The sequence below is a fragment of the Pogona vitticeps genome, chromosome 2, assembly GCF_051106095.1.
Source record: "Pogona vitticeps strain Pit_001003342236 chromosome 2, PviZW2.1, whole genome shotgun sequence".
Taxonomy (NCBI): domain Eukaryota; kingdom Metazoa; phylum Chordata; class Lepidosauria; order Squamata; family Agamidae; genus Pogona; species Pogona vitticeps.
The window spans coordinates 232,844,128-232,861,032 of record NC_135784.1 but is presented as its reverse complement, the minus strand read 5'-3'; the positions used below and the strand labels follow the sequence as shown (position 1 = coordinate 232,861,032).

At 39.9% G+C, this 16,905-nt stretch overlaps 1 protein-coding gene across 4 annotated transcripts in view; it reads left to right on the top strand.

Moving 5' to 3' along the window:
* Positions 1-16,905, top strand: part of APBA1 (amyloid beta precursor protein binding family A member 1) — a 54,522-nt gene that overhangs the window by 12,252 nt on the left and 25,365 nt on the right. For 2 of the 4 annotated variants that reach the window (XM_072992184.2, XM_072992185.2), the window contains exons 2-3: positions 3,189-3,290; positions 14,206-14,245. In XM_072992184.2, coding sequence (XP_072848285.1) covers positions 3,189-3,290; positions 14,206-14,245 — 142 coding nt within the window. The remainder of the gene's footprint in view (positions 1-3,188; positions 3,291-14,205; positions 14,246-16,905) is intronic. The other 2 variants (XM_078385068.1, XM_078385067.1) reach the window with 1 other exon arrangement.

Genomic DNA, 16,905 nt, shown 5'->3' with positions numbered 1-16,905 from the left:
GCTGGACTGCAAACAGGGCCCCAGGCAAGAGATGACTGGGTGGAAACCTAGGGGAGTTTTTTAAGCCACTAAAAAAAGTCTTCTCAAAATTGACAGTGTGATCCTGGCTTTACAGCTGCCTTTTCTGGCTTTTCTGTGGCTTTTAAATGTTGAATTTAACTTATTTTATCTTATTCAATGATCTTATATTGTGTGTTGCTTTTATTTTAGTTTAAAATTTGGTTTTTCTCAGTTTGCTTAACTATATGACAGTCTTATTTCCTTTTCTGAGTTAATTGGTGACTGTGTTATTTCCCTTTTCGTCTCTCTGTTGTTAGGATCTGGCTATGCATCAGTGAATCGCAGTTCTGTGATTCTTTGATGCATAAACTGTCTTAACCATGAAGATGTGAAATAGGAAATTAAAAAGAATCTCCAATTACCTCATACACACAAAGTCAGGAGGCACACCCTGTTGAAAGGCTTTATTATGCAATTCAGTTAATTACATTACAGAAAAGCCATTTAAAACCCAAATGTATGCCACAATTTTTGTTTGTTTGTTTGTTTGTTAGGACTTTTCTCTTTAAAGTTTCCTTCAGAGAAGGAATTGGAAGCTGCTGTGCAAAAACTGGAAGCTGTACTAATTTTCCTAGATGATTCAGTAGTGAATACTTCACTATTGATGGCTGAAGTCCTGTTGCAAAGCCCTGCATGCACAATAGGAGTGACATCACCATCAGTGGTAAATTGCTGATTAAAGGCAATTTTGGGTGCACATGACCTGTACACAATATGACAAAATTGGGTGCACCAAGATATTGCTGAAGGAATCCTTTAATCAGTGGTGATTTGCCACAGCCAGTGAAATCATCATGGTTATACACACAGAGCTGTGCAACAGGATTTCAGCCATCATTTTATAATCTAGATTTTTAATTAATTAATTAATTAATACCCCGCCCCTCTAGACCATGTCTACTCAGGGCGGCTTACAATATAAAATAAGACAATATAAAATATAAATAATCATAAAATACAATTAATATATTAGTTAATACAATTAGATTAAAAAATTAGCAAAATGGAATAAGATGAGAGAAAGAAAAAATAAAAGAAAGAAAAATTAAAAAAATAAATATTTTAAGTGTTTTACAGTTTACATTGTACCAAATAGTACTACTCACAAAGTTATACCAATAATGTTACAGTTCTGTGTGTGTATCCTTGTGCAAGATAAGAAATGAACATAATAAACAGCTGAGAAAAGAAAATGCTGCATGCTGTGGTAGAATTCCTTTTTTACAGCCAGTCCATCAAAGAGGAGCAATTTACATAGGCAGGACACAGGCAGCATCTCCTATTACAGGCTTCGTTTTCATGTCCAAAGGACGTAAAAGCTGATTCCCGCAGGTGAAGGAAGCAGAACAGCAACAAAATCGAAATGGAGAATTTTTTGATATATCAGGCTGAGTTTCTTAGGAGGATGGTAGGTGTATTCTGATAGGAATCACTTGTCCTCTGAAGACATTCTTCATGCATAGTACCAAGTTTTTCCTAAGGCTGAATTATATCAAAGATCTTTGTCAGTCAGACTTTCATAGATGTGGAATAAGTAGAAACCTCTGTAGTTTTACAGGACATTTTAACATAATGTTTTGATTATTTGTGCCTCAAAATGCATGGTAGGATGAAGAGGATATTTCTGCATAAATAGATATAGATATATGAAAAAAGTATGATCAGGAGAATATTCTTGCATATATATTTGTGCATATGCAAAAACAAGCAACCTAACCTACCATACATTTTGGTAATATAAATATTATAATACAGTTTGATGTTATTATTTGCAAAAGAACTATAATATGTTTTTAAGTGGTACTTCTAGTATTCGTTGTCTGATACATGCTACATAATATTATGTAAGATATTACAGTAGGAACGTAAACTGTATATCTTTAAAAAGATTATGGTCTTTGCTACTAGTATCTATGTAAATATTGATGATATTGCAGAAGGGTAGAATACCTCAGTAACTTGAAATCCAGCAATAATAGCATATTTTTATAGAGGCAGGTTATAGCAAACAACAAGAGGTTTTGTCTTTTATTTTGAAAGGGGTTGTGACGGGGAGAACATTTGCTTCCCATGATGTATATTTAAAGTGCTTTCAATCCTCTGTCATATCTGGATAAATTGGTGGGACAAGTGTATGAAGACCAACGAAACCTTTCTGCCAGATCACTAACATCCATCCCATTTTCTACTCTCTTTTGGTTCCCTGTTGGGAGTTTGGGGGCTGGGGAATGATTGTTGTATGTCTCCAGGCCTGTTACCCTGCAGGCTCTGTGGCATAACAGCTTTCCTCCCACACATGCCCTTTCTGTATAGAGATAATACAGTAATAGAAAGAGCACCTTTACTAGGACTCAATTCTGCATTGATAAGTCATCTCATTGTTAATTGTCTGTCTGTCAGCTTGATTTGCTTCCTCATTTTACTTTCTCCCATAGCTAAAGAGTTAAGAAAGACACAGAAAATGACATAGTCTTAAGATAAATAGCGGTGTGCAAGTTCAGAGGTTTTATCATCCTCCCTGTACTGGAAATTTTGTTGATTTAATTTTTGCAATAATTAAGATCATGTGATTGAATATAATTTGTAGTTAGTTATTTAATTAAGGGACAGAATATTAAACCAAGCCTTACTTTGCAGAAAATAAACTACAGACTTTACAAACATATGTTTTCAGTTTTTAGTTTTATTATACTATTTAAGCTGCAATCCTGTGCCCACTGCAAGTAAGCTCCGTCAAACTCAGTGAAGACTTAACTTCTAAGCAAACACATGTAATATTGGGCTAAGCCAACATATGTATGATATTGAGGTTCCTATTCTGTTCAGTATTTTATCCCTGTCTGGGTTTTTTTTAAATATTTATCAAATTAGTGGCTTAAACAAAAATCTATTTAATTCTGTATCTCTGCAGTTTGTGATTGTAAGCATGTTTACAAATAATGAGATCTGTTTCCAAGTGAATATAAATCTGAAAATAATGTTATTGAATTCTGCTTGTTACGTATTTAACTGGATTTTTGCTGAATTTGAAATCCCCTGCCCAATTTTCAAACTCAAAGTAACAGCAGAGAAACACTTCTTATTGTTCATTCAGGGTTTTGTTTCATTGTACATCCTTTTCTATCTAGTCTCCATCTCCTGATTCATCTTCACCTCAAGGTGCTGAATCGTCAAGTATGCAACATCACCAGGATGTCTGTGGTACAGCAGAAACACCCACCAATAAGGAGGTAGGGTGCATTACTTTTTAAAGCAGTACATTTAATAGAAATATTAATTAATTATATTAATTATAATAACCTTAGGACTGCAGAGTTGGAAAGGATCCTATGGATCATCAGGTTCAGCCCCTGTCAAGGAAGCACACAGGGGAATCAAACTCCCAATCTCTGGCTCCACTGCCAGATACTTAACCACTGAGCCATCCAGAAGTTTGTGTTCAGGGATGCCTTGTGCTTTGCGCAGTAAATGATATTGGAAATGCTACTCTTTAGTTATGCAGTGAAAGTGCTGAATTACTTATGGGATGTGTTAAGTTTCTTTTTTAAAAAAGCCTGCAAATGGCAGTATTTGCACTCACACAGCATTCCAGAAATTTGAATAAGCATGTTGATTTAGGAATGCGATATTTATATTATGTGGAGTTCTATTGAACGCTCCAAAGTTATGATCTTGGATTAAGCATCACTGGAATAACTGATACTTAGTTTGAAGTAAAGGGTCCTGGAATCAGTGTGTTAAAAACTAAAAAAATTAAAATTAAAAAGATTGATATTTTTTAAACATAGTTCTTTAAAAAGAAAGTGAGAACTTTCTTTTCGTGTGGTTCTTCTTTCCAATTGGAATGGTTGAATCACAATGTTGCTTTCTCCCAGAGTCAATTTAAAAAAACCAGATACTTATCATCTTGTTTTTTAAAAAATGTTATTTTTGGTAAACTTTGATCCAAAATTAATCAGAGGATTCTGACCTGAAATTTTGACCCATCTATAACTAAAAAAATGTCTTCATTGTTATAGGTTGCAATCCATTGTAAAAAAGCACAGGCATTGCTTTCTCTTTCTCTTGATGGGCTGACAATGGTGTGATGACTAGCACACCTCAGAAACATGAGTTCTCGCATCTGCTTACTAGTAATATTTGTATCCCGTAGTGGTGGCGAGAGATGCTTGGACATTTGCTCCAAAAACCACGTTAAAAAGTGGGTCCTGCTCTTTTTTAAAGAAAGTAATGTTGACACTTTGAGGCTCAGTAGTCCTGGAGTAGGACTCATCTCTCACTCACCTGAAGAATACTAAATCTATTTCACCTAGCTGATGCTTGGGTGCCACTCTGAAAAGGCGATCGCTACCCTAGGAAGTTCTTAGATGAGGCACTGAAGCTTTGTATCTACTATCCCATTTAACCAAAAGGCTGAAGGATTGAACAGCCCTTCTCAGTCTTTTATGGAGGGCCCTTTTTAAAACACAGTAGCCCTTTTTGCTGTTACATCCTGATTGGATTACTGTAGCATGCTCTGTATGGGTCTGCCCTTGAGGGTTGTTTATAAGCTTCCACTGATGCAAACCAGTGTAGCCAGATTGCTCACTGGGGCTAGTTACAAGGAACATAAAACTCCCTTTCTAAATTAATGTTACTGGCTAAGTAGCCCATCTTGAGGCATAATTCAAAGTGCTTCTTAGCACCAGTAAAGCCCTGTATGACATGATTCATGCTGTCTGAAAGGCTATCATCTCTCATATAAACCCACTTTGTTTTGAGAGCAGCTGAAGAGGCCCTTCTCAGGGTCCCACAATCTTCAAAGGCCTATTTGGTGGAGACTTCAGAGATGGACAACTCAGTAGATGCTCTAGAACCGTTTTGCTAAGAGAAGCTACATTTGCCCCTCCCCCACCACCTTTCTGTCATGAGGCAAAAATATTTTATTATTTGACAGACCTTTGCACTTAAAAGCCTTCTAATTAATCAGCAGTTGAGGTGCTGTTTTTTTTAGTTATTATCTTCTTTGGGGATAGAGGCAAAATATTAGTATTTTAGTTAGGAGTTTTAAAGTGTTTCAGTTTTAACTGTATTTTAATGCAGTACTGTCATGTCAGTACAGTGGTGCCTCGCTTAATGGCGATAATCCGTTCCAGGAAAATCACTGTTAAGCGAAAATAAAAAGCCCATTGAAATGCATTGAAAACCATTCAGTGTGTTCCAATGGGCTAAAAACTCACCGTCCAGTGAAGATCCTCCATAGGGCGGCCATTTTCGGTACCTGTATAGTGAGGAATCCGTCCCTAAACACAGCGGGGAGCCATTTTAATTACCCGCTGGCCATTTTGAAACCACCGATCAGCTGTTAAAAAAAATTCTTTTGCGAAGAATCGGTTCCCGAAGCAGGGAACCGATCATCGCAAAGCGAAAAAAACCCATTTAGACCAGTGGTTCTTAACCTTTGTTACTTGGATGTTTTTGAACTGCAACTCCCAGAAACCCCAGCCAGCACAGTTGGTGGTGAAGGCTTCTGGGAGTTGCAGTCCAAAACTCCTGAGTAACCCAAGGTTAAGAACCAGTGATTTAGACCATCGTTTTGCAATCACAAAAACATCATCGTGAAGCGGATTTGTCATAATGCGGGGTAATCGTAAAGCGGGGCACGACTGTATTTTCAACTTACTATATATAGTGATATTGTTTTTCAACTCTCTTGAGTCCCAGTTCTGAGAGAAATGTAACACTTAAACAAACTATGAGCTTTGGGCTATTCAAAGCAGCAGCAACAACAAAGTACTACTGCTACTATTAATAATAATAATAGGGCTATACTCAGTTGTTAGTCCCACTAGAGTAAACCCATTGAATCAGTTGTTGGATGGTGTATCAATACTTAAGTAAGTTCCATTGATTCAGTAGTCTACTAAAAACTGGATTGAGTCTATTATTTTTTTTACACTGCTGCATGCATGCACAGCCTCAACCACCCCCACGTAAACTGAAATCCTATTCCGTAAATTAATTTGGGAAATTAAAGACCCCCCGGGGTCTTGCTGACTCCAGCAGCTTGCCCATGACAAGAGATACCATGGGAGCTTTGGGATCTGGGATGGGGGTAGGATTGGAAATGTTTTACAGTATTTCCAAAAAAATCACCGTGGTTGATTACATCATCAGCCTTATGGGACATAACTTACTAAACAGGGTTTTAGTGATAGATAAGGCAGCTGTAGAGAAAGAGAAAGATATAAGTGTATCTTAGAATTCTAGCATACACAATCTGTTCTGTGGGGAGAAATGGCACACTGAAAATCCACGTGCAAGAACTTGTCCAGTTTTTCTGATAGTAAGGATTCTTCTCTTATAATTCCTTATAGATACTTGAGGGTTGTTGTTGTTGTTTTGCCTTGTATCTAATGTAGGCATTGCAAGGAGTCAGCCAAACCAAACAGTGACATTCTTTTGAACCACGTGCAATAAGTTTAGCCACTCAGAAAATATTAAAATTAAAAGTTACTAACTACTGTTCTGTGTCACTGCTAGAATTTCTCAAAATGTATTAGCATTCCTTACCTGATAGTATTTATCATATATGAACATACTTTCTGTTGGAAGAATGTTCTGGAGCAAGTTGGGTTCAGAGGCTCACAGGGAACATTGGCCACAAGTAGACACCCTGAAAAAAAAACTGTATTGAATGAAAAATAACTTTTGTTGCTTCACATGACTAGCCTAACTGCAGTTTAAAATGGCACCCAGTGCACACCATTTTAAACTGCAGTAGGGCTTCCTCTGCAGTCAGCTCTGCTTGTCCAGCTGGCAGCTTGACGGTACAGATAGCTTATTGGTGTTGGTGGCCCAGGAGCACAGTGGCAACAGCATGGCTGGGGAGACCCAGTCACTGCTGCTGTCAGCACGTTCCCTGGCGGCAGCTGCCACCATCAACCAGTCAAGATGGTGACAGTCAAGAACATGGTGGCAGTAGCAGTCATGGCATTGGCTGGGGAGACTTCACCATTGCAAGTGCCAACGTGCTCCTTGGTTGTGCTGCCATCTATCTACTTGAAACAGTGTGTTTGTTTCAAGTAGTCTCACTCCAGTTGGCAGATAGCCTGCAATAAAAAGTTCAGTGCAGATCACCTGCGAACGTGTGGTTCCTCCTTCTGTTGCCGTTTACTTTGCTAAGAAAGAGACCTCCTAACAGAGCCTCTTCCAAACACACACACACACACACACACACACACACACACACACACACACACACACACACACACACACACACACACACACACACACACACACACACACACACACACACACACACACACACACACACACACACACACACACACACACACACACACACATTTACTGTGTGGCACATAGGCCATTGCAAAGTACATCAAATGGAAACAATACAATATAGTACAATTAAATACACTGTAGTATGAAGGGGGAAACCCAAATCAAGTTAGATTTCTATCACAGCTAAAAACCTCTAACGCCTTTTAAAAAAAAACAAAACCCTAAGGAAAACTAAGCGAAGGCAGTTGATAGACAGTATCTGGTGCCAATAACAAGCACCTATTGCGGAAGGGGGAACCCCAAGCGTACATGAACCTACATAACCACTTGATTGGTAACAGTGGGGGCTACGAGTTTCATTTTCATAAGTATAGATAAAAACCTTGCCATTCGAAATGTAATAAATTTATCTCTGTCTGAGAGTAGGATCCTGAGCTTTTCCTGGACAGGTCTTCCAGGATATTTTTCCAAAACAGGCTTCAGGAGCTTTTCACGGTGGGTCACAAATAGGGGACAGTAAAACACAACATGTACTAAGTCCTCAACTGATTTTTGGTTGCAAGAACAAACTCTCTCATAGTATGGAATTTGTGGGTAACGTTCTTTTAAGCCAGCAAGCGGCAACATATCAAGACATGCTTGAGTGAAGGCTTTTCTATAGTCGATGCTCACTAAATCGGCAAAATAAAAAGGAAGATTTAAAGGCGGAGATGAAATAATCTTATAGAACGGGGTCGTCTTTAGAGTGCCTAGCAAACCTATATCTATTTGGTAACAGAGATCAAATAATCTCTGTTTTAATGAGCTTTTTGCTGCAGACAGACCAAGATGCCTTACATACTCTTCTGAAAATCCAAGTTTGGCTACTAGTTGCAGTATGGAGGATTTCCACGTTCCAGAATTCATGTCCCCATATGATGATGTTAAATATTCTGAGTGGTAAACAAAATTTTCAGCCAATAGTTAATTATTGATTTGTTGACTAGTGTTATTATTGACATTATTGACAATTCTAGTCTAACTTGCGCTGAGGGAGTTGAGGGAGGTACTGCCAACAATAGTCAGGCAAATCTGTTTTGGCTTACTTCTAGAAGTTTCCAGTTCTCCATATTTCAGCACTGTACAAAATCTGGGGGAGTAACCTGGTTTTATAAATTTCACGAGTGGGAGGGATCAAATGTCCTCTTCTAGTTCTACAGAATCTTAAGTATGCCAAACATGGCTTTTTAGAATTTCTGCTTTGTAAAATCAATCTGAAATGCCCAGGAATCTGACTGATAAAACATCACGCCTAAATATTTAAAGTGGGTTACCTGTTCCAATATTCTCCCATCCATTGTGCATTTATGTGCCTGAGGTCTTCTACTGAAAACCATAATTTTGGTTTTCTCATAATTAACATTAAGAGAGTTCTTACAATAATTACTAATTATTGATAATCTTTTGATAATCTTCTAAGAACTATTTGCGTGGGGGATATTAGCAAGGTATTGAGCAGAAGAAATCTGCTCCCTTGAAGTCTACTACAGGTGTGATCATCCAGGACCGAGCACAGCAGATGGAACGCTGGGTGCAGCACTACTCCGAGCTATATTCCAGAAAGAATGTAGTAACCGAAGAAGCATTAAATAACAGTGAGTGCCTGCCTGTCTTGGAAGAGCTGGACAGCGAACCAACCCTAGCAGAAATAAATGCGGCCTTGGATTCCCTCACCTCTGGCAAGGCACCTGGAAGGGACAACATCCCTGTTGAAGTGCTGAAATGCGGTAAGGAGATCATCATCACCGAACTGTATGAAATCTTTTGTCTCTGCTGGAGGGAAGGTGGAGTACCACAGGACATGAAGGATGCAAACATTGTCACGTTGTACAAGAACAAAGGTGACAGGGGTGACTGCAATAACTACCGTGGTATCTCTCTTCTTAGCGTTGTAGGGAAGCTGCTTGCCCGTGTTGTGCTGAAGAGGCTCCAGGTGCTTGCAGACAGAGTCTATCCGGAATCACAGTGTGGATTTCGAGCAAATAGATCCACCACTGACATGGTATTCTCCCTCCGACAGTTGCAGGAGAAATGCAGGGAACAACAACAGCCACTCTTAGTGGCCTTCATAGACCTTACAAAAGCATTTGACTTGGTTAGCAGGGATGGCCTTTTCAAAATACTTCCCAAGATTGGATGTCCACCTCGTCTCCTTAACATCATCAGGTCCTTCCACGATGGAATGAAAGGCACTGTAGTTTTTGACGGCTCAACATCAGATCCCTTTGACATCCGAAGCGGAGTGAAACAGGGCTGTGTCCTCGCACCAACACTTTTTGGGATCTTTTTTGCTGTCATGCTGAAGCATGCCTTTGGAACTGCAACAGAAGGTGTCTATCTCCGGACTAGATCAGATGGAAAGCTCTTTAATCTCTCTAGATTGAGAGCGAAGACCAAAGTCCAGCTGAAATGCATGAGGGACTTCCTCTTTGCAGACGATGCAGCCATTGTTGCCCACTCTGCTGAAGACCTCCAACAACTCATGAACCGTTTCAGCAAGGCCTGCCAAGACTTTGGACTAACAATCAGCCTGAAGAAAACACAAGTCATGGGCCAGGGTGTGGACTCACCTCCCTCTATTACCATCTCCACACAAGAATTGGAGGTTGTTCATGACTTTGTGTACCTTGGCTCAACCATCTCTGACACACTCTCTCTAGATGTCGAGCTGGATAAACGCATTGGGAAAGCAGCCACCATGTTCTCTAGACTCACAAAGAGAGTATGGCTCAATAAGAAACTGACAACACATACCAAGATCCAGGTCTATAGAGCCTGTGTCCTGAGCACACTCCTGTACTGCAGCGAGTCCTGGACCCTTTGTGCCCGGCAGGAGAGGAAGCTGAACACCTTCCATATGCGTTGCCTACGACGGATTTTTGGTATCACCTGGCAGGACAGAGTTCCAAATAGAGTAGTCCTAGAACGAGCTGGAATTTTCAGCATGCATACATTACTGAAACAGCGACGTCTACGCTGGCTTGGGCACGTTGTGAGAATGGCTGATGGTCGGATTCCAAAGGATCTCCTATATGGAGAATTAGTGCAGGGAAATCGCCCCAGAGGGAGACCACAGCTGCGATACAAGGATATCTGCAAGCGAGATCTGAAGGCCTTAGGAATAGACCTCAACAGATGGGAAACTCTGACATCTGATCGTTCAGCCTGGAGGCAGGCAGTACATCACGGCCTCTCCCAATTTGAAGAGACCCTTGTCCAGCAGGCTGAGGCAAAGAGGAAGTCACAAAGGAAGCAAAACCAGGGAGCTGGACAGGGGACAGATTGGATTTGTCTCCAGTGTGGAAGGGATTGTCACTCTCGAATTGGCCTCCTCAGCCACACTAGACGCTGTTCCAAGTCCTCCATACAGAGCACGATACCATAGTCTTTCGAGACTGAAGGATGCCTACATGTTCTGCATAGAGTAATATTGAAAGAGACTTTCCACCTACTCTTACAGGGAAAAATTGCAGTCCAGTTAACCTGGCTACCATATCATTGATATACAATCGAAAAGCAGTGGAGCTAGGATACAGCCCTGACGGACACCTTTAGATGTTTTAACTATGTTAGATAGTTGACCAGAAATACCGGCTCTGACCCTTAGGGAAGTATCAGTATGGAGCTCTTTGATTCTTTGTAGCAATCCAGGATCTGTTTTAAGATTTATAAGTTTTTCCCACAAACGACCTCTTGGGATAGAATCGAAAGCAACTTTGAGGTCAATAAATGCTACATATAATTGTCCTGAAGATGCAATAGCATATTTGTTAATTAGATGGTTAAGCAGAAAAATATGGTCTAGTGTTGAATTCCCCTCCCTAAAACCAATCTGTTCAGGAGCTAAAGGATTATATTCTATCACACAGTCTTCCAATTTTAAAAGGAGATGTCTTGCGTAAAGTTTGCAAACTTATAGGTCTATAATTGGCTGAGTCCTTTCACTCGCCTTTCTTATAGTCGATGGGCACGAGAAGTGAAGATGACTGTTCTCTACGGGTGCCACCCACCATATCTATATAAGTAAATAAGGTAGCTAGGGTTGGGGCCCACCAGTCCTGAAAAGATTTAAGTATATCCAGGGGGATGAAATTTTCCCCGGGAGCTTTATTGCTCTTGATTGTTGAAATCAATGATTTTATTTCTTTAATTGTGACTGGAGGCCACATTCTTAGATTACTGGGGGATGATATTAGAGATAGAGATATTACAAAATTACAAAACCTCTGGCAGGCATTTCTAGATGAAGCCTTCCTTCTTCCCCGCAGCCATGATTGTCTTCTTTTCTTTTCTCTCTCTCACACACAGATACATATCCACCTATCCATCCATTAAGGAGGAACATTTTGTTTCATAACACTAGTAGCTATCCACCTAGAAGCACCCAGCACCTCCTATGGAAAATCTCTCCCTTGTTCACCATCCCTGCCTTTGATAAAATCTGCAAGGCCATTCCTGTTTTACACAAGAACATTTCTTTCCTGCACATAATTATTTTTCTGTAACACCAAATGCCCAAATGGAAATGGTGCCAATGAAGAGATTACGCCAATGCATTTGTAATGAAGGGAAATAGGAAAGTGTGAAAACATCTCTCTCTGAAGGAAAAAATTAAGATTTATGGTAATTAAAGTTGGGGACAAATTTTAAAAATGGTGATTCGTTTTGATCATCAAGGTTAACAGATCAACGAATATGAATATTCATCAAGGTTAACAGATCAACGAATATGAATATATGAATATTCTTCAACAAATCGATCTGTAAATTTGTCTGCACTTTAAAGAGTTATAACACTGGCCCCCAACCACCGAGAGACACCAAATTTTCAGGGAAGCTTCCTCAGACGAATTTCTACAATCCCTGGAAGTTTGGCGAACATTGGATCACATACCCCCCCAGTTATATAATCACAAAGAGGACCCCCCAGGAAAGCTCTCCCCAGGTACCTAGAGACTCCAGAATCACAACAGAACTTCCTGTGTCTTTCCCCAACATGCCTGCCAACTTTGGTGAAGATTGGATATCGGACATCCGAATTATTCACCCAGAAATTGGGTACTCCCAGGAGAGTTTACCACACAGCGCAGAAGCCTATTCTGCCTACCGGCAGCCTGTCACCTAATCAGAAGCTGATAGGCAGCCACCCTACACACACAGCCAGCCACCCCAACAGCCTACCCCCACACCCCCTTCCTTTCCCTACATTAGCCCCCACCCCACTCCCACCAACACCCCCTTACCTTAATAGCTGCTGCTGAGGTCTCCATCAGGCCTTCGCAGCCACAGCGTGTAAAAAGGGAGACTGGCTGCCCTTTGCAAAGATGGTAGCTGTGGCTTCATTTAGAGTAGTGAAGCTGCAGCTGCCATCTTTCAAAGGGCAGCCTGGATTCCCTTAAGGCCATCTAAGGGAATGCAGGGGGGTAGGCTGTGGTATTGGGTGGCTGTGTGGGGTGGCGGCTGCCTTTCTACCTCCAATCAGCTGATCGGCGGCTGGTAGGCAGAATGGTGTTTTTTGGGGTTTTTTTTTTAATACAGACTTATAAAAACGGGTAAATATCCCTTCGTATTTGTGGGGGTCTCTGGAACCCACAAAAACGGATTGATGAATATTTTACGAATCAGCTATATTTGTCAGAAAAAGCCATCTGTTTTTATATTCATTCCCATCTCTAATGGTAATAATGCCCATAATAAGAGCAAAGCTTTTGTGTCAGTCAATTGAAGGCTGTGTACTTCCTACCACCAACCAGCTTTTCTCAGAAATGCTTTTTGTTGTTTTGCTGTTTTATTATCTCTGCCTACTTGCATGCAAAAGATAAACCACTTTAATCTGCTTTTGGCAATTAGATGAATTATTTAAAATGATATCACTTTCAAAAACAGGCTGTATAATACATCAGATGGTCACAAAAGCAGTTTCTTCTGTAGAAATAAATGTTACAATTTTGGAAACACACACATACTCTTTAAAACAAGAAACAACCACCTAATCATTGTTTCAAGCAAAAAAATTGTGTTTTATTACAGAATTTCAGAGGCTGGCAAAACACTGAAACCTTCAGAACATTACTGGATGTTTAAATCTCTCTTCTTTTCACCATATTTCTCTTCATCATAGTGTGTTTATATGTGCTCTCACTCACTCACTCACTCACTGGTAAATCTTTGCTCTTCTAAAAGTTGTTTATACTGATAGAAATTTCGGAATGCCTTATTGATGCTTATTAGTGTCCACTAAACTCCATGGTAATGTCTTAATAATGAATGATATTTTGAAGCATTTGTACTATTACTAGAGATGAGCACGAAGCGCTTCGTGCCATGTCATCTCAAATCGTCCTGTGTTCCCTTCTCCCACTTTCTACTTACTAGCCAGCGTACACTGCTTTTCTCCTGCTCTTTATGTGACTGTCCAGTTACAGCAGGAATATCTGCTTCCCTCCCACTTAGACAAGGAGGTGGGGCAGGGATTCCTGCAGCACAGCCTTTGTGTGGGCAGCTGCCAGAGGAGGCAGAGGAGAGAAGCATACGCTCCTGCTGCAACTGGACAGTTGCGCGAAGAGCAGGAGAAAAGCAGCCCACTCCAGCTGGTGAGTGGGGGAGCCAGCCAGGGGTGGGAGCCGTGCCATTGACTTGAGATGACATGGCACAAAGCTCTTCATACCCATCTTGAAATATTACTCAATAGGCTGTCCTTAGACATTAGGTAGGAACTGTCATTGTGTGATGAATAACTTTGCCAGTTGTGCGTGAAAGGCTTTTTAATGCATTCAGTAACATGCTTAGCTTGGTTTGATACCCTGTTTGTCTTAATTACAGTCAAGAAAAAGCTTGGCTTCTTTCCCAACTTATGTTGAAGGTAAGCTGTCTAACTTATCTTTTTAAAACTTCTAAAGAATTTTTTAAATAATTGTAAAGTGCAGATAAACATTTATTGAAATAAATGCAAAATTACCAGAGTTTCATAATCTGTGCAAAAACCACCCAAGAAAATTGTTTTGTGAGACCTGAACCTTATGGTGGCATTAAAGTATCTGACTTCCTGAACAGTCTTAGAGGAGAGCACCTAGCCTCACTGCTCTGTCTTGGCTTCGCACTGTGACGGAGGAGTCTGGAGAATAGAGGTTCCTGCTTATGTGTAGCCTGTGACATAAAACAGAAACTAGATTTTCCAGGACAGAATGTAATCCCCTCCCCCATGTTATGAGCTGATCTGCATCAGTCTTCTGCAAATGCTTTTTAAGAAAGAAAAGCAGCATGTGTAGTACCACTTGTCTTGACTAGTTTAGCCCATACTCACCATGATCTAAGAGTATCTTGGCCTTTTATTCTAGCTGAGTTCAGTCTTTTACTGTCCTAGGCCATTCAGGTCTTCTGCTGTAGGTTGGCACCTATTCAATCAACTGCCCCTAGTTCTCGCTCAGTAGTTGTAGTAACAAAGGCAGGTGCTGCTTCACATGTCCACATGAGTGGCAGGAGAGCCGCTGGGACTTGTTAGCTCTGCTCTCATTGTGCTCGGTTTTACACGAGTACACAGACCAATATGTTTGTCTCTTGGAGGATTAATATGTAAGGTGCTGCTTCATGAAATTACTTATGATACAATTTTTGAATTATATATTTTTTTCTCCCTGCAGTTAGTTTGATTCAAATGTAATATAGAAGGTTGGGGCTTATTTTACTCCTCCTATACATTCTTCTGGTTTTTGCGATTAAAATGACTAGAGCCTCATTATTAAAGTTATATTGTGTTCCAAATCAAATTTAGAGAGTGTCCATTAGGCCTGTACATGGTGTCACTCATCCAAATTAGCTAACGTGCCTGTGTTGATGCACTAGGTCAAAAGTGGACTGGGACTTGAAAGCACTTTTAAACAGGTTTGTTTGTGCATGCTGGTATATTCAGCGATGAATCCAGAAATAATGTCTGCATGCTTTTGGATAACAACTAAATTATGTTCATATGAATTGGGTGAATTAGCCATTTGGTTTTTTAGATGCCAAGGTCAGGCATTAGCTGAAAATGAGCCTTTAGTTGGATTACCAGAAATTGGCACAAAAACAGTGGTTGTTAAAATAATGTAGCTCTTTCCCTGTGTTGGCTTATGTAGTCATATCTTTGATTAACAGAATGATTACATTACACCAATAAGATGAAGGTAGTGTAGGGAATTCTCCGACATTCCTTGATACGTTTTACCTTTACAGTCCTGTGTAGTTATCAGTTAAGCTGAGAGATAGTGCTTGTTCAGTGGTAATTCAATATGCTTAATGGCTGAATAGAGATTTAAATCTGAGTTTCCTTTATTGTCGCCCAGAACTAATCAGTCAGCCACACTGGATGTGGTGCTAAACATACTTTATAGTGTTCTAGGGTCTCTCTAAAAAACATAATTAACTCCAATCTATGCCCTCATACACCAAACTTATATTGCTGTTTGTTGCAAGTCATGTCCTTAATGATTTTGATGGCAAATAACTCCCAGCTAACTCACTGACACTCAACTTTATGAAAACAAGGATGCACTAAACTATATGTTATGGACTAACATGTCTTAATTGTGTGTACTATCTAAAGTTGTGTATGGATTATGCCACTGGAATTAATACTTCAGTTCTAACATACCCGTATTTCTCAGTTCTAACATACCCGTATTTTTCCGTGTATAAGATGCCCCATGTATAAGACGCCCCCCCCAATTTTCTAATCCAAAATTAAGAAATCTAAGTGGGGCTTAGCAAGTGTAGGGGGAAAGGGATCAAAGCACTGCAGGATCGCTTTGATCCCTGCTTTCCCTTCCACTTGTTTTTGTTCTCTCTTCAGCTTACTTCCATGTATAAGACGACCCTCAATTTTTGGTTTAAAGATTTTAGACAAAAGTATAGTCTTATACATGGAAAAATAGGGTAGTTTTAGTTTTGATTGAATGCCAATTCAATGCTTGTCACACAACAATTTTTGCCATATTGAGGGCAGTCAGTAACATCTTCTGGTAGTTATGCCAAACCTTTCTCTGGCCTTCTACAATATTACAAATAGCATTTTTTAAATCACCTAGCAAAGATAATGCATTAAGAGCAGTATGACGGTGTACATTTGCTGTGACATCTGAATTTGGACCTAATCTCCCCAGTGCCATGCAACATGATTTCAGCAGCATGATGGCTACAGAAAAAGCTGAGCTCTTGCCCTCTCAAATTTGGTTTAAACATAGACAGTTGTACAGATCATCACCTCAGCTTTTTGCAGGCTACTGTGTGTGCATGAAAAGCAGTGTTTGCCACTGTATGTCAGAAGGTTGATCAGACTTTACTTGCTGCTGCAGACATCTCACAGAGTTAGATGCCCCAATTGAATCCTGTATCTCCTTTTTTAACTACCTAAATCTTGAAAAGCTATCTTAATTTCCTTTTCTCTCCTCACCATTGATTTTTCAAAAAGGGAACAAGATATACTGTGCAGAGTTATCTAATATATGGAAATCTATTTAATTTCCTTGTTCACATAGCTTTCATTAT